General features: G+C 37.5%; 4 protein-coding genes across 4 annotated transcripts; 1 reads left to right on the forward strand and 3 right to left on the reverse strand.

The window, feature by feature from the left end:
* LOC103937834 lies at positions 1-5,385 on the reverse strand. The gene is made up of 7 exons (XM_009347810.3): positions 5,175-5,385; positions 1,764-4,213; positions 1,598-1,679; positions 1,443-1,509; positions 1,103-1,288; positions 936-996; positions 1-553 (listed from the first exon to the last, which is right to left on the reverse strand). Exons 2-7 carry the CDS (start codon positions 4,129-4,131, stop codon positions 384-386), a joined length of 2,934 nt encoding a protein of 977 aa, XP_009346085.2. The 5' UTR covers positions 4,132-4,213; positions 5,175-5,385; the 3' UTR covers positions 1-383.
* Positions 5,143-8,127, forward strand: LOC103937853. The gene is made up of 4 exons (XM_009347828.3): positions 5,143-5,426; positions 6,496-6,648; positions 7,312-7,603; positions 7,862-8,127. Exons 1-4 carry the CDS (start codon positions 5,143-5,145, stop codon positions 7,946-7,948), a joined length of 816 nt encoding a protein of 271 aa, XP_009346103.3. The 3' UTR covers positions 7,949-8,127.
* A 182-nt stretch (positions 8,128-8,309) lies between these two features.
* On the reverse strand, positions 8,310-13,555 carry LOC103937863 (tip elongation aberrant protein 1). Its single transcript, XM_009347843.3, is given in 12 exon segments — positions 8,310-8,737; positions 8,900-9,113; positions 9,242-9,449; positions 9,578-9,761; positions 10,152-10,307; positions 10,423-10,587; positions 10,769-10,813; positions 10,816-10,920; positions 11,065-11,217; positions 11,791-11,958; positions 12,400-12,549; positions 13,212-13,555. Coding segments are annotated over 12 exon segments (1,803 nt in total). The 5' UTR covers positions 13,417-13,555; the 3' UTR covers positions 8,310-8,687.
* Positions 13,556-14,300: 745 nt separating this feature from the next.
* LOC103939600 lies at positions 14,301-16,338 on the reverse strand. The gene is made up of 2 exons (XM_009349699.2): positions 16,209-16,338; positions 14,301-14,899 (listed from the first exon to the last, which is right to left on the reverse strand). The coding sequence occupies exons 1-2, from the start codon at positions 16,336-16,338 to the stop codon at positions 14,301-14,303; spliced, it is 729 nt and encodes a 242-aa protein (XP_009347974.2).
* Between the last annotated feature and the right edge of the window lie 589 nt (positions 16,339-16,927).

Below are 16,927 nucleotides of genomic sequence, written 5' to 3' on the forward strand. Positions count from 1 at the left end.
TTCAGTAGCAAACTCTTTGAAGATGTCGTATTTCTTACCTAAGTTGAATAAAACACTATATACTTCTAGCTCTGTATGCTTGGTAAACAAAAACTGAAACAAAACAATGAATCATACTTTTACAAGTTAGAATTGCACCGTTAGGAAGCAAAAAACATCGAAGGATCCAGGGTACAAGAGAGGCTTCTCAAGATGGAGCTGCCAAACAATTTTATCTTGGCTGGGAGCAAAAAGGTTCCATGTGGGTTGCCAAAACAACATACACAATTATTCATTGCCATATTTTGGTACAAAAAGAGGTGAATTAGAACTGAAAAATCGACCCACGAACCCGTTTCCTGCGTAACTTTAGCCAACTGCAACTCCGCCTGCCAGTAATGGTATCAATTTTTGGGTGACACTGCTTGATCCTCTATAACTTGACGATAAAATATCCATGAACGACTTTTTGTTGTTATGGGGCGTTGACCAAATGGATGCTGCTTGACGTATTCTTGAACATTTTGAGCCTCAACTAATCTTTCCAGATAATAACGAATATCGCCTCCTTCCCCTGTGATGACAAATGAGCAAAAGACAAGAAGCCGTAATAAAACACCTGGACGCTAAAATTTGACACCACTAACATTGTAAATACTTAGAAGTACAAGCAAGTACTACTTAGAGAAGTAAACAAGAACGTCGAGGTTGAGGATGGATAAACTGAAAATTACGAACTCAAACACAAAGCTGTGAAGCCACACAAACGCGCATAATACTTGAAAGACATAATGACAAGAATAGGTCCAAACCTGAATCAAATTATAACCTACGTAATTATTTTAACTGAGATCGACTATGTGTAATGCAATTGTGAATGAGGCTAGAATGTGTGATATAGGTGCATCCAATGATCTTACATTTCCAATACAATAAAAACTTGAATGGTATCTCACCTAGTGATCCATCTCTTCGATCCTTGAATCGAAAGGGGTAGGGAAATATTGCTGTGTTCTCCTAAGCAATCAGAAACAAAAGTATTAGTTTCAGGTTGTAACCGTTGTACCAAAACCAGTAATGTCCATGAGTGAAGAAATAAGGAGGAACGAGTTAATCAACTAACTGGATTGCATAAAGCTTTGTATGGTGAATCATCCACTAATAATGTGTTTGTCTCGTTGTACTCTCCCCTCGCCCAAGGAAGATCAGGATCGTGCTTCTCCCATAACTTTTTAAGTTCTTTCAAAACAAGGGGTTTTTCCTCGTTGTCAAGAGTATTGTACTTCGTAGTAGTACAGTGGGATTGATTCTGCACACGCCAATCACCGTAAGAATAAAGCAATAGAACTGAAATTCAATGCAATGATGAATTGATTGCATCCAAAATACAAGTTCTACAAATTGCTAAAGTAACACTGAATTACTTTACTGAATAAGTCCTTAAGTGGTTAAGATGGTTTTACCCAGCAAAAAAGCAATTTCTTTCTGGAATCTCCCCAAAGATAATCTACCACCATTTCCACGTTCTTCCTGAAAAGGCAAGTGTAAAAGATCATAACCCAACCAAAAAAAGAAATGAGAGAAGGAACAGGTGTATCAGTCCTAGAATGAAGTTTACTCGGTTCTTGAAGACCAAACACCCACGTTAAAATTGTCAAAGCAGAATTGTAGAAAAGAATCACAACACGGCCTCTTAAAAACTGTGAAAAAACAAGTGGGGATTAGATTTCAGTAAGGGTAGAAAAGTATCTCTCCAGATACATTCAAATGTAAATTATCATCACCTGATTTCCTTGATATTGTTGTGTCTGGTCTATATAATTTATATTGCTCGGAAACCAATTGAACAATATCAGCAAGAAGGCCGTTTACATCAAGAATGAGAAGCTTTTTCTTAGAAACACTAACAAGAGGTCTTTCAACAGCAGAGTTTGATATCTGTGAACGACTGCCCTCCTTCGCGACAGCAGCCAAATCAACATCAGCTTTTACGGATGAAGATGGCAAGGAAGGAACTTCAATTTTGGTTTCCGTGCGTTCTGTATCAGTAATATTGTCAGATTCAGGAAAAGCATCTGAACAATATGATTTAGTGCCACTAACCTCCATGTCAATTTTATTCCTTGAACCAGCATCTGCACTCTTTTGTAGACCATTTTGTTCCTTGAGGATAGGAGAATATTTTTTTATATCAGTAACATTGTTTACAACTTGGCCAGGAAAGCCAGTGCAAACTTGGTGGTTAGTGTCGTTATTTCCTGAGGCATTACAGCTCTTGTTCTGATCCTTGTCCTCATTTTGCTCCCGTAAAGTCTTTTCCTCCAAAAGTAATTGAGACACATCTAGCTCTGGGTCTGATACTATTGTAAGCGGAGGCTGTGGAGATGGATCTGCACCTCGAATAATCTTCTCCACTAAAGTACCAACAGAAGGATCACAACTTGTATCATTACTCCCACCCATTTCAAGCCTTTTCTTCCGACACTCTCTCTTTTGTGAGCAACTCAAAACTTCAAAGGGTTTGGTACTCTCAGAATTGGTTCTCTGTCTAATTCCCTCCACAAGTGGTTGTTCCACTTCTAGATCTTGTTCCGAGAACACTGCAACTGGAGGCCGTACAGTCAGATCTACTCCTGGCATAGTATTTCCTACTAAAGAAGCATCAATAGAAAGATCACATCTTTCATCAATACACTCATTGGTTTTATGCCTTCTCTTTCGATTCTTATTCTTCTGTTCTTGTGACCAACTCAAGTCCACAGTAGGTGACTTGGGACCTTCTGAGCTTACTGTCGTGCAATTTCCCTCCACAAATGCTTGTGGCAAATCTACTTTTTCATTTGAGAATTCTGATTCTGGAGGCTGCTGAGCTATTCCTGGCATAATACTTTCCACTAAAGAAATACCAACTGAAAGCTCACCACTTTTGTCATTACCACAACTTTCATCATTAGACTTTTTCCACCGAAGCTTTTTCTGCTTTTTGCTTGAGGAACTCAGATCTTCAATAGGTTCAGAATTTTCTGAATTAATTTTCATACTAATTCCTTCCATAAGTGGTTGGGTCAATTCGAGCTTTTGTTCCAATGATTCTGAGACTGGAGGCTGTTGAGACGGATCTAGTCCTGGCATAACACTTTCCACTACAGAAATACCAACAGAAAGCTCACAACTTTCGTCATTACCACAATTTTCATCATTACCCTCACGGGTTTTACTTTTACAACTTTTCTTCTTTTTCATTGAGCAACTCAAATCTTCAATAGGTTCAGCAATTTTTGAGTTTTCATCTGTGCTACTTCCCTCCATAGGTGGTTGTGACATTGCCACCTGTAGCACTTGTTCGGAGAATCCTGCAACAGAAGGCTCTACAGACTGGTCTACTGTTGGAATAATAGTTTCCCCTAACGAAGTATCAACAGAAATATCACAACTTTTATCATTATTCTCATGGATTTCATGCTTTTTATTCTGCTTATTTCTCTTCTTTTTTTGGTTGTGAAGCAAATCTTCTTGATGTCCTTCCTTTTCTGAAACTGCCGTGCAAATTTCAGCACAAGACTCAGGGCATGAATCTTCAGATTCTGGGGCAACACTTATCGTATCCTTCTTCTTTCTCTTCCTATTACTCAAGTCTCCATGAGGCGGTAACTCAGCTGGTACCAAATCTGAAACGATACTCATTGAAGGATCCTCCAACAGTGTATCAGTCCCAAGTGAAGAATCCTGATGTGCATCCCTACCCAACGACTGCACACAAGAATTTTTTTCAGGAGTAATACTCTCAACTGAAAGTGTCCCCTTCAAACAACAGAGATCTGAATCATCAGGACTTGGGGAATGGCTTCTCTGCACATTATGCAGGGATTCCACCGGATTTACCAGAATTTCCAAGGCATGCACTGGAGCTGAATCTGTATTATCACTTAAATCAAGATCTAAATTATTAATAACTATAGCACTACTACTCCTAGCTCTATTCCGCTGTCTCTTCGGCAGTACAGAAGGCAGGGCTTCAGCTAGAGGCAAATCTGCACTAAGATTTACTGAAGGCTCCTCCAACAGAGGATCGTTCCTGGACTCGCTGAGCTTCTCTGAGTCCTCCCTTCCTGACTGTGAATTTGGTTTTTCACTACACTCTGCAGTTTCCATATTGATCAGTAGCTAATGACTGGGGAAATCTTCTCCTTGGATCCAAGCATTGTCAACTAAAATTGTCTTCACAATAATTTTTCTAACACCCAAAAAAATGGTCAACATAAACAAAAAATCAGATTTGTAAGACATTTATGCATTTTCCACAAGTAATAAAGAAAAATTAGCTAATTCATTAAAATAGAGATATAACATCCGGAAACCAATATCATTAAACGCATGCTTGGATTTCAAATTTCATATCGAATTGAATGCAATTAAAAAGTCATAATAAAGTAGTAAATGAATCAGTCCAGAGTGTATATTCATATAAGCATAAAACCTGTAACTGTAGGTTGTTATATGCATATTCAGTTAAAATCACTATCGTCATATAAATTAAACAAGATAGCAAATGATAAAAGGAATAAACTGAACTAAAGAATCCATGGAGCTGATAAACTTCTACCTGACGACCAACCTCCGCTACTACTAAGAGACTTAATTCTTCAGCAGTCATATAACAATGGGATTAAGTAATTTGCTTCACATAAAAACGGAATTAAGTGTTTGCTTCGCATTAACAAAGGGATTAAGTAATTTGCTTATTCTAATAAAGAATTTGAAACTTTGTAACATTAAAAGTCTGAAAATTGCACTCAATCAGCTGATACACACAGGAGTGAGATGGGATTAAGTAATTTTCTTCATGTTAACATTGGGATTAAGTACTTTTCTTATCCTAATGAAGAATTTGATCCAGATTGAAAACCCGAAAATCGCATTCAGTCAGCTGATATGCCCAGAATTGAGCACCCAAGAAAATGCATTCACAAACAATCAATCAATCAAATCAACAGTTCAAAATTCATTTCAAAGCAATAACAGAATCACCATTCAGAAGCAAATCAACAACAGAGAGAAATAAAAACAAGATAATCTGACCCGAAGAAAACAGGATTGGGATTAGTAAACCAAAAACGCAATTAATTCGTCAATTAATTAAACATTTATCAGACATCTCAAATAATGAAGAAAATAGTAGTCAACGGAGCACCGACCTCTGTTCAATCGGCAGTATCAGTACGAAGCAGATCTCTGACGGCGGAATTAACGGAAGCCGCGGAGGAGCAACCGAATTGGCGGCGGAGAGAAGAAGCAGAAGAAGAGAGGAAAATGAATGAGGCGGCGGAGGGAGTTGAAGCGGCGGCGAGTTGGGTGATGAGGTGCTGGTACAATTGGCAATTGGACTTCCTAACTGCTTTTCGCTTCGTTCGACGCGCGGTTACCTATTGTCCTGTTCGCATGGGTGGGTAATTTCGTCATTTTACTCAAAGTTAATTTTTGGTTTTATGGGGCCGAATTAATTTCTGCACCGGCCATATTTATTGTTCTATTCAGCCTAGTTTTCTGCTAATGGGCTGCTGATAAGGTCTCATTTGGCCCAAATTGTTATTTTTAGGGCAAGGGCCCAAATGTAGATACATTCCCACGAGTTTCTTCTCACCCCCGTATTTTTATTTTACATGTGAACGGTTAAGATTTAATTAATTGAGCGAAGAATAATGTGCGGGCAAGAATTTCCATATTCCCTACATACAACCCGAAACTAACCATGGAGGGTAATACACGTGGTGTTGAGAGTCAGATTGAATAGGTGTAAAAGTACTACATGTGGCAGATTATTATTGGCCAGACTTGAGAAATCCCTAACAAATGAATCGAGGTCCAATCCGGATTTCTGTATCCTCATTAGCCTATTACACTGACTCACTTTACATAAACTTAAAGTCTTAAACTGCCCAGATATATTTTTCTCTCTTGAACGGGCTTGATCTTTCGATACACAAACTCTGCACCTTGAGATTTGGATTGGAACTCATTCCCAACAAGTGGGTCCTTGCTGCCAACAAGGACGAAATCGTTATATTACTTGCCACGTAAGCATGGTTGCCATCTTTTTAATAGAATTATGTGAGATACTAAATATGAGAAATTTTTCCAGTATGCTAGGAGTACAGTTTGGAACATAAAATGTTATAATATAATTGGTTGGAAATAATTTTTCTAAAATTTTCAAGTAATTGTATTATTATACTTGTACCGAGCCATATTTCCCGCACACTAAAATTTTTATCAATAAATTCACCTTTTTTTATTAAAAAAAAAAAAATGAGACAACTGGTGGCAAGTCACAGTTAATCCCTTGACCACAAGTCTGACTTCCCCACACCAGCAGTGAATTTCGAACCTGAAATCTCTAGTGTTTAATTTAAAAAAAATCTCGTAATCTGTCATTTACTACTGGTCTACTAGCCATTATTTCAATAACTTCTCCTTTTAAGTAATTTGAATTAAAGTAAAATATATAGCTTAACTTAGAAAAACGAATCCATTCCGAAAATATCTTCTCATTGTGGGCCCCAGCGCATGCGATTTGAATTTCAGTATAAATATAGAAAGTTGCCGCTTGCTTTACTACTCAGTGCTCTTGCGACTCAGATCTGAAGTCCAAACAACGCAACGCACCCACAGGTAACTCTCTCTCCCCCTCTCTCTCGCTACCTACTGTTTGTTTCCCGAGAAAATGCAGGAAAATGTGCTATGAAATCATCTGAAATTAGCTGATTGGAATAATTTACTCTTGATTTGGTGAATCTGTATCGGAATTTTACATTTGTGCTGTTTATTTTTCTGTTATGATCTTCTGAACATTGTGCATTTCCTTTGCTTAATGTCGATTCTTATTGATTTAGCTACAACTTTTCAGATTGCAGATGCGTGAGTTTGTTTAATTAAGCTGATTAATTTCAAATTTTCAATAGCTTGAATCGATCTTTCATTACTGTTTTCGGGTCAGATTTCGCATTCAATTTGACCGAGAAATGGAATTTCGTGTACAATTAGTAGTTTGATATGAGATCTCCGAGTTGCATTATTAGCAAGGTTGGGTTTTAATCATTTTTAATTTAATGGAAAATATGAATTTCTAGATCTGGAAACATGAATTGTGGCGTAAAAGCACAAATTGTATCGGAGATAATCCCCGGAAAATGGAAATTGATTTGAACGGTGTAACGTGAGACGGTATTTTCTTGCTTTCTTTGTGATTCATGCGATCCCAATTACTTTTTGGTTGGTATTGCTTTGTGTTACTTTCATTCGTTGTTATTTAATTGGTTGAGAAAATGTGTGCAGTATCCATTCATTCGAGGCGAGGAACATGGGTCGCGGAGTCAGCAGCGGAGGTGGGGAGAGTTCTTTGGGCTACCTGTTTGGGGGTGGAGAAGAAACTCAGACTCCTGTCCCGAAAAAGGTTACAGCTCCTCAGAACCAGGCCCCGGTTGCAACCACTGAATCACCTGCTCAGAAGCCTACTGCTTCCGCACCACCTGCAGAAGTCAATAAGGAGATTCCTGCTGGCGTTCCTGGGAACACCTCAAACAACTATTTCCGAGCTGATGGCCAGAACTGCGGGAACTTCATCACAGTATGATCTTTGTTCATAGTCATGTTTTGCTCTAAATCATATATCAATGCATGAAATTTTATAGATTGTTCTGTCTCCATTTCGGTAGAAATTTATTCACCTACATTTTTGTCTCCCTCGTGAATAGGTTGTTCGCAGTCTGTAATTCGCAGATTTGCATACTTTCTGATGTTAGGAAGGAAGTTTAAATGCTCTTTCTCTTAAACTTTTGCCACCCCTTAAGTTTTGGTATTCACGGTTTCAAAATTTGGTTGACAGGATCGCCCATCAACAAAAGTGCACGCAGCTCCGGGTGGTGGATCATCCCTAGACTACCTGTTTGGAGCTGGTGGTGGCGGCAAGTGAAACCTCACGCCGCTGAAGTTGGAATCGTCAGTTTGGCGTGGATTTGGACCCTCTGTAGACGATTTCTCCTGTAACATTCTAGCACTTCCTCTGGCGGGGATTTGTTGGGTTTAAGCTTTTATGCTGCTAAAACTTTTGAGTTAAGTTGGCCGATAATATAATCGTTCCCAATTGCACTACATGTTATACGAGTTTCTCAGATTCTATTTGGAAGGAAAGAAGCACACAAGAAGCGTTTCTCCATTTTTGTGCTCAAAATTTGTACAGGGTTCTTGAAAAACACCTCCGGGACAAACCTTTTTTCTCCCCTACATGGGGTAAATTCATGTCCCGAAAAAGTACAAATATAAAGCCAGAGAAATTATCCAGGTAACTAATTTCCATCTAACAGAGACTGTAAACGATAACAAGAAAAGTAAAATTTAAGCTAAATTTTCACATCTCATGGAGATTAAACCTAAAAGAGTCACCAAACTTCTTATAAGCAAAAGCCGCCTCTTTTTTTCCCTTTCAATTGGGAGTAGGGCCTAATTGAGAATTCGCCGGAGTTTTGATGAGCACTATAAACTAGAGTTTTTGACTTACGACTGTTATAGGAGGTTTGCAGATACCACCGGTAGGAAAATTCTGTATCTCCCGTCATAGGCATCTATGATCTCCTTCACATGATGAATGTACAGATAGCCGGTGGCTTTTCATTTCTGGTTATGTTCAGAAGCCAATCCTCAACCAAATTCTTTCAAATGGATGCTGCGTCATTCTGTCCATCCGGTGTTAGTTTCCCGTCACCTGCCAGCAGAACATTAGACGGCCAAGAAGATCAGTAAGAGACGATGGTACAGGTTGCTTTGGCAATTGGCATAACTTGTTACAGTAATCATAAGCATTTGCATACAATGCTAATGAACCCGTAGCAAACCAAATACGTCATAAATCTCATTACATTCCTACCTTGGTTTAGGGATGAAGCAGCAGCGGAATTAGCTGAGGCAGACAAACTTTCCTTTGCAACTTCAGAGTTGAAATTTGGCGCATCAGATGTCCTATGAGTCCTGATGTCTCCCAGAACTTCAGAGTTGGAGTTTGGACCATCATTGGTCTGATTTTTTCCCAGATTCAAAGGAACCACTGACGGAACCACTGACTGCTCAGGGTTTCCAGTAACCTGCATAAGAGTCCAGGGGTTTAGGTCGAAAATATATCCTACAACAGATAGCATTCAGTGTGCACAGGACAAACAAAACAAATTTCTAGCCCTCTATCTGTTCAAGACACGGGAAAGAAGGATCAGACCTTATGCAAATGAGAAGGGGCCGAATATGCTTGATTGTTTGAAATGGAACCTGCAGCGGCTTCTGTCTGCTCATTCAATATGGGCGCCTTTCCATGAACATTATCCCTTAGATCTATTATTTCTTGCCTGATGCCTCTAGAAGTTTTTGATTTGCTGCTGTAATCACCATTTGACATCAAACCACCAGCTTCACCGGCAGCCCGCTTCCTGATAAGGGATTTACATGATCAAAGTTGAATCAAAATATTCTAGGATAACGCGGTATAGTGATTGATATTCAAGTATACAAGTAATAATCCTCAGCAAAACACACACAGAGATCACCATTTTCTTACCTGCTGGAACTAGGAATATCAATGTTAAACCCTGGCTGGTTGGGAAACACTATACCACGAAGAAGCTTTCCATCCATAACAGTTTCAATTGCGTATCCATCAGCAAGTTTGTCAGTAACCTTTCCAACAAATGTCTTCTTCCCCGAATCAAGCTCGGATTGATTCGATGGGATATCCTGTCTGCCTGCAGCTATAGCACAAGATCATTTGTGAAAGACAACAAAATCCCTCCTCAAAGTACATATTCAACCAGTGATTTTTTTCTTTTTTCTTTCGGTTACATTTTTTTTTTTTTTTTCATTTTTCTGTTTGCTGAATACATTAACTTGGTCACAATGACTGCTTTCATTAAAATTATGAAATTTGTATTCATGAAGAATATTGGATAGTGACAAAAAATAAAAAAAAATAATAAAAAGTGAGCAAGAACTTCCTAGGGTTAGACAGCTTTCCCTGCCTCTAAATAACTTAGGAGTTTGCAAATTTGAAAAGAAAATAAATATATATATGTAAATTTTGATGCATAAAAAAAAAAAATGAAAAAGGACACTTTATCTTAGTAAATATCACTTACATGGTTGGTCATATGGAACTGGAATGGGTTGGCTCATATCAGCACTAGTTCCAACCAGACCAAGAGCTCTGTCGTGAACAGAGGCGAGATTTTGCTCTTGGCACTTTAGCTTCAACTGCTTCCTCAGCGATAATTTCTCTAGCTTCCTTTCAAGTCCTAAAATTAGAAAATATATCAGGCCAGTAAGACTCAGATTCCATACACATGAAATTTTACCCTAATTAGACTATATTGATACTTCAGGGAGGCGGTGGGAAAGATGATACTTAACCTGTGTTTAGGTAAAACATGTCATCCAGTGCCTCAAGACCTTTATTGCAACCACCAATAAATACAAGAACACCTCCCTTGACAGGATCCAAACAGTCCCCAGCAACGGAAAATCTAGCAGAAGGCCCATCACCAGCAGTTAGCACCTTGGTCCACACAGCAGTATCTACACCACAGTTAAGATAGAGTGGGTATCTAAGGATACAATTCCATAAAAATTAGAGCAATGGAAAGAACATAAAGTACATGTAACCGAAGGTGGATAGACAAGAAGGTTGAGAAGCTTCAAACAATCCATAAAGTAAATAGCCAAAGGTGAATGTTTCTAGGAATTTCTTGAAACTTACCAACATCAAGCATGTAAAGGTCACCATATAGATTTTGAGAGTCGTGAATCCCCCAAAAACAAATAAGTTCTTCCCAAAAGCAATAGTACAATGACCTGCTCGGCGTGTCATAAACTGGCCAGTAGTTTTCAGCTCCCTCCAAATTAGAGTATCTAATGAAGTACCATAATACAAGAGTTACAGAAGGTATATATCATATACAACATCCAGAAGCTAGGTACTATTGGTATCTAAATTACTGTAAAAACTTTAATAAACTTGCAATTGGGCAAAGAAATTTCAGAAAATAATGATACCTGTATCAAGTATATGGACATCAGACAAATAGTAATTGTGTGCATCTTCACCACCCATCACAATTAGTTTGTTCTTCCAAGATGAACAAGTATGGCTATCACGCAGAGATGGTGGGTTGCCTGATGTTGTAGCACGTTTCCATACAAACGTCTCTACAAGATAGGATAAGAAAATGGATTAAACATGTCTTATGTGCTATCTGTATCGATGAGTGACCTAGTTAAGTTGAGTGGTCAGGTTCTAGGTAAATGTAGATCCCCAAGGCAATTAAAAACTTAATGTGATGTCCTACACCTAGAACACTCCCTCTCTTCTTCCTCCCACTCTAGATTCTAAAAAGAACAAGGTGACAGAGATGACCCTGTGCAATCCTATAAACTCACAGCACGACAAGAGAAAGAGGACATGCAAATAAGTTAACTCTTAAGATCAATGTGAGTGGTACCATGCAAATGCATAATCATTATATTTTAACAACAAAACTGTTAGCAAGATGCACATAATAGTTATAGACTTTACTGAAAAGCATGCCAACAACTTCATTCCCTAAGAAGTCCCACATGCTATCCAAAAACCTATGCTAAAGTGAGATGTATCAAGCAAATAAACTCGTAAGATCCATGTGATGTAAATGCACAATTACTGTCAGAAAAAAGAGTGACGAAAGTAATTCAAACCAATCATCACCTAAGTGATGAATGTACTAACGTTACTCGGAAACCTACCTGTATTCAAAATGTAAAGATCATTGAAGTACACTTCATTGTCACTACTAGCGTATTTTCCACAGCCACCAAATATAAATAGCCGTTTCCCAACAAGGGCAGCACCATGACCATCTCGTGCCTCTGGTCCTTCGCCTCTTAAACTTGGAGATATCCATGTATGTAAAGCTACACAAACATTAAGAACATAAGCGGGCACATTGGTGGTATGCATAGTTCAGAAATCAAAATAAAGAATTTGATATAAGCCTTAAAAGGTCACGGTGTCAATAAGTGTTGAGAATTGAGTAAATCTGGTTACATAGTTTGAAAATCAATAATAACGAATTCGATATAAGCCCTAAACGGTAACAGCGTTAGTAAATGTTGAGAATTGAGTACATCTAGCTTCAACTCTTCGATATACCAATCCAAAATGGATAAGGAAATAAGTCAATTGTCACCCTGGACTTAGAATCGTCTGATTGAATTATTTATTTTCCAAAAAGGAACCATCTGATTGAATTACTTGACCCAAAATAACATATATAAGGGTGAGCATGCTATATAGTCAAGAAAAGATATCATCGCTAGGGAAAAAGCAAAAATATAAGAGAGAAAGTCACTCACAGGTGTCTAATATATGCAAATCCCCGAGAGGGTTCATCCCATCCGTACCCCCAAAGACGAAGAGATTATCACCAACAGTGGTGCAGCTGTGGCTGTCCCTTGGAGTTGGCGGGGTTCCCTTGATCGCTGGCTGGCTCCATGAATGTGTAGCTACAGTCAGCAGAATCAGAGAATTAACAATTTCAAAAACAATCTCTATATAAAATGCAACAACACACAGAAAAATGCAGAGTACTAGTTGTTAACACCTACAGAAAAATTTGAAACAAAATTAAAGAGCTCATCGTAGCACTATTCGAAATTTTATAACAAAAACAAATAACAAACAGTAAAGACACAAGGAAAACCACCTTGGGATGTTACCAACCACCTAATACTACGCAGGCTCATCAAACGACGGTTTTTAGCTGCCCCAATGTAATGTCTTTTAAAATGTAATAGCAGAAAAAAGCTTATAGCTTGTGTGCCTAAAGTAAAACCCATGAAACCTCTAGCAATCAAAATTCAACAGCATAACCCTATCAAGCATTTACTCAAGAATTGTTGCAGAACAATTAACCCGTCACAAAATTTGATTCCAATTTTCCAAAACAAGGCCAAATTTTACGAAATTAAACCCCACAAAACCCTAATTACAAGCCAACTCAAAACCCCTTAAACATTAATCAACATGGTTAATTACATAAAGATTCAAACTTTTGTCCCAGAAAAATCACCAGCAACCAACATTACACAAACCCACGGAAAAAAGGGTAAAAACAAAAATTAAACGAATAATCTAGGTAAATTTTTAGCATTTGGGGAAGACCCACCAGTGTCAAAGACGTGAACTTCATTGGTTGGGCAGTTTTCTCTGCCATAGCCACCGATTACATACAGCAACCGCCCTTCGTTGATTGCATTGCAGGTGTGGCCCCACCGCTTCCCGGGGCCATGCACCTCTGCCGCCGCCGCCGCCACTCTTTCTTGCTGCAGGTGCGCTTGCTTGGGCTGCAGCTGCACCCTCTCCCACTTCATTATCTTCTCTGGGTAAAAAAATTGGGAAGAGACCCAATTGGGTTAGAAAAATGGGTAAAGCAGTGAAAGATGCTGAATTACAGAGAAGAATTTTAATTTTGGGTTATTTTTTTATTTTAATTTGGGTTTTTGTGTTCCGGAATTGAGCTGATTTTATTATTCGAGTTCATGCAAATAAGGACATTGAATAATTAAAAACAATAAAAGAAAGGGTTCAAATAATAAAAAAATTTATTGTGATTGGAATACGATTAGTAAATTACGTGTTTTTATATATGATAAAAAATTTATTTTTTAAGTTATTAATTTTTTTAAACACACATATCAACATTTGTATAATGACACGTAATGTATCATTCTGTGTTTCGATTACATTGAAAAATCTATTTCGTTTCTTTATTAACACACTTGTAAAACTAGTTATTTCATATCTTTATTAATATATGTTTTGTAAATGATAAATTTTTTAAAATGAAAGATAAATAATGTAAGTTGAAATCTTCTTTTAGAATATTTTGAAAACTTTATTTCCATATGTAAAGATAGTTGAGCAATTTGATGAAACATTCAAACTTCTATGAATTGCCCTTTCTTATTAAATTAATAAGGGCTAAACATTAAATAAAAAAATTAAACGATCTTAAAATTAAGAATAAAAATGCCACGCAATGGTTGTTTTCATGGGTTGCTTCATTTCATTTTCAAAATAATTTTTTTAATATTCATAAAAAGAATTTTTAATAAAAAAAAATTAGAAAAAAAGTAATTTTCTAAATTAATATATTTTTTAACTTAACATAAGAAGGGCAATTGTGTGTGGCATGGGCCTAATTTTTATGGTAAATACATATGTTTGGAATTGTTTATTTTATGATAAAATAATATTAAATTATATGCAAATCTTTGAGAGGGTTCGCATCATCGGTACCTCTAGAGGCGAAGAGATAATCACCGCCAGTGGTGTAGTTGTGGTTGTCCCTTGGAGTTTGAAGGGTGTCTCCGGTCACCGGCGTCGGCTGCCTCCATGAATGCGTAACTGGTGCGGTGCCTCTTACCACCGGCGTTGACTGTCTTCTTGAATGTGTTCGTCGTTGTACGAAGATATTATCACCAGCCGTGGTGCAGTTGTGGCTATCCCTTGGAGTTGGTAGGGGCCCTCTGATCACCGGCGACGCCTGCCTCCATGAACTTGCAGCTGGTACGGTGCCTCTGATCACTGGCGCCGACTGCCTCCTTGAATGTGTTCGTTGTACGAAGAGATTATCACCAACAGTGGTGCTGCTGTGGATGTCCCCTGGAGTTGGTACGGTGCCTCTCATCACTGACGCCGATTGCCTCCATGAACCTCTGATCACAGGCGCCGGCTGTCTTAATGAATGTGTTTGATTTACGAAGAGATTATCACCGGCAGTGGTGCAGTTGTGATTGTCCCTTGGAATTGGTAAGTTGGCTCTGATAAAGGGTGACGGTTGCCTCCATGAAACTGCAATCAACAATTCAGAATAAGCAAATTAACAATCTCAAAATTAAACAATCTCTATAACATGCATTAATACACAGACATGAAAAATAAATAACTCACTCAAAGCAGTGTTCGAAATTGTATAACAAAAACAAATAACAGACAACAAATTTTCAGTAGAATGATATCTTAGTGCTTTACTTAGTTGTTAGAAGCGAAAAAAATCGGGCGCATAATAATGCATAAGCTAGCATGATTGTTTTCTGGTACTGTGTTGAAGTGTCATATGATAACCGATGAAACCCTCTAAAATCAAAATTCAACAGCTTACCCTACCCTATGAAGCATTTACAAGAATTGTTGCAGAAAGTTAATAATAATACTTGGCTACTCGTGGGATAAGTAAGAGTTCCTACTTAAAATCGTTCGTTACTGATTCACAAAATTTTGTGTTTATAATTAAAACCATTTATATAATAAATTACTAGATCGCCTTACAAAAAATCAATTAAAACTAAGGTTGTTTAGTTATTGATCCATATAAATTAAAACAAATGAATGGTAAAAATATTATGAACCGTTTCTGTATTTACTCCAATAAATTGACTTAACGACCTTAGCTTTAGTTCATTTTTAATTGTCAAAGATGATATTTATAGAGTGATCTATAAAATGAATGGTTCTTATCATAAACACAAAATTCTGTGAATTGAACACGAAAAATTTTGAGTAAAAGTTCCTACTCATCATTGATTAGCCAATCATTGTTCGAAAGAAAAACTTAACCAAAAAAAAGAAAAGAGCACGGTTCGAAAATCAACCCATCACATCGGTTGATTCCAATTTTTCCAAACAAGATGAACCATGAGTTTACCAAAGGGGTATGCATCCAAACATCAATTTTTACTTCTCAAACACTTTCTTAATTTATAGCCGTCGAATCGAGTGTATCGAAGAAGATTAAATGACAGAAATTAACAAGTAGTGTATGAGAAAAAAAAGGGTGTGTGGATAGAGAGCACACCCCTTTACCAAATTAAACCCACCCGAGCTACTTACAAGCCCGCAGAAACTCCCTTGAAAATTAATCAACATGAATAATCACAAAAGGATTCAAACATTTCCCCCAGAAAACTCACAACCAACCCTGCAAAACCAAGATTACACAAAATCGACTTGAAGAAAATAAAAAACAGAAAAATCAAACAAAAAATCAGGGGATTTGTTTTTTATTTTATTTTATTTTTTTCAGAATTTGCAAAGACGTGAACTTGTTTGGTCTGTCTGGTAGTTATCTCTGCCATAGCCACCGAACACATACAGCACCTACCTTCTCTGACAGAATTGCTAGTCTCACCCCGCCAGTTCCCGGACCCAGATGCCTCCGCCGCAGCCGCTTCTTCTTCTTCTTGTTGCCAGCCAGCTTGTCTGGGCACCAGCTCCACAATTTCGTACCGCATTTTTTTCTACAATTCTGAAGAAACGCCCAGTTGGGGCAGAAAAATGGGATCGAAAGATTGGGAATTACAGAGAATGGGTTATTGTGTTCTGGGATTGAGCAGATATTATATTTGGAGTTCATGCAAATAAGGACAATGAATAATTAAAAAATTAATAGAAAGGGTCCAAATAAGAGAGAGAAAATATGCTTTTTTCACTTTTTTTTAATGAAAGAGAGAAAATAAGTTTACGTAGGTGATTTTATTTAAAAAGTTAAAAATATAATAAAATGATATACACTGCATTAAACGTCAACAAAATTTGCTTTCTCATGTTTATTAAATTAAGTTTTGTTTTCTTTTAGCGAAAAAAAAAGGTTTAAAATAGCACATCGCATGTCAGAACTCTACATGATTTTGATTTAGACGTACTTATGATTGATATGTCGTACAGAAGTTATAATGTGATTTAATCAATAAAAGGATAACTAAGCGTACAATTAGTTTTGAATGAATACAATATTAGTTTCACTGATACAAATTTGGTTATATGATGACACGTTGTGTGTTTTCACTTCAGTTGTGTTTCATACAGTTGGACTTCAGTATC

This window comes from the organism of the source record quoted next, unplaced genomic scaffold (genome assembly GCF_019419815.1).
Source record: "Pyrus x bretschneideri cultivar Hongxiangsu unplaced genomic scaffold, Pyrus_bretschneideri_v1 Contig3, whole genome shotgun sequence".
Taxonomy (NCBI): domain Eukaryota; kingdom Viridiplantae; phylum Streptophyta; class Magnoliopsida; order Rosales; family Rosaceae; genus Pyrus; species Pyrus x bretschneideri.

What these genes read in the sequence shown, in the direction of transcription:
- LOC103937834 (XM_009347810.3), bottom strand. Translation starts at nt 4,131, where the DNA reads ATGGAAACTGCAGAGTGTAGTGAAAAACCAAATTCACAGTCAGGAAGG. An exon ending in AGAAATTGCTTTTTTGCTGG is followed by an intron (nt 1,289 to 1,442) that starts GTAAAACCATCT and finishes TGGCGTGTGCAG; the next exon opens with AATCAATCCCACTGTACTAC. An exon ending in TCGAAGAGATGGATCACTAG is followed by an intron (nt 554 to 935) that starts GTGAGATACCAT and finishes TTGTCATCACAG; the next exon opens with GGGAAGGAGGCGATATTCGT.
- LOC103939600 (XM_009349699.2), bottom strand. Translation starts at nt 16,338, where the DNA reads ATGCGGTACGAAATTGTGGAGCTGGTGCCCAGACAAGCTGGCTGGCAA. An exon ending in TAGCAATTCTGTCAGAGAAG is followed by an intron (nt 14,900 to 16,208) that starts GTAGGTGCTGTA and finishes TGTTGATTGCAG; the next exon opens with TTTCATGGAGGCAACCGTCA.
- LOC103937853 (XM_009347828.3), top strand. Translation starts at nt 5,143, where the DNA reads ATGAAGAAAATAGTAGTCAACGGAGCACCGACCTCTGTTCAATCGGCA. An exon ending in ACAACGCAACGCACCCACAG is followed by an intron (nt 6,649 to 7,311) that starts GTAACTCTCTCT and finishes AAATGTGTGCAG; the next exon opens with TATCCATTCATTCGAGGCGA. An exon ending in ACTGCGGGAACTTCATCACA is followed by an intron (nt 7,604 to 7,861) that starts GTATGATCTTTG and finishes TTTGGTTGACAG; the next exon opens with GATCGCCCATCAACAAAAGT.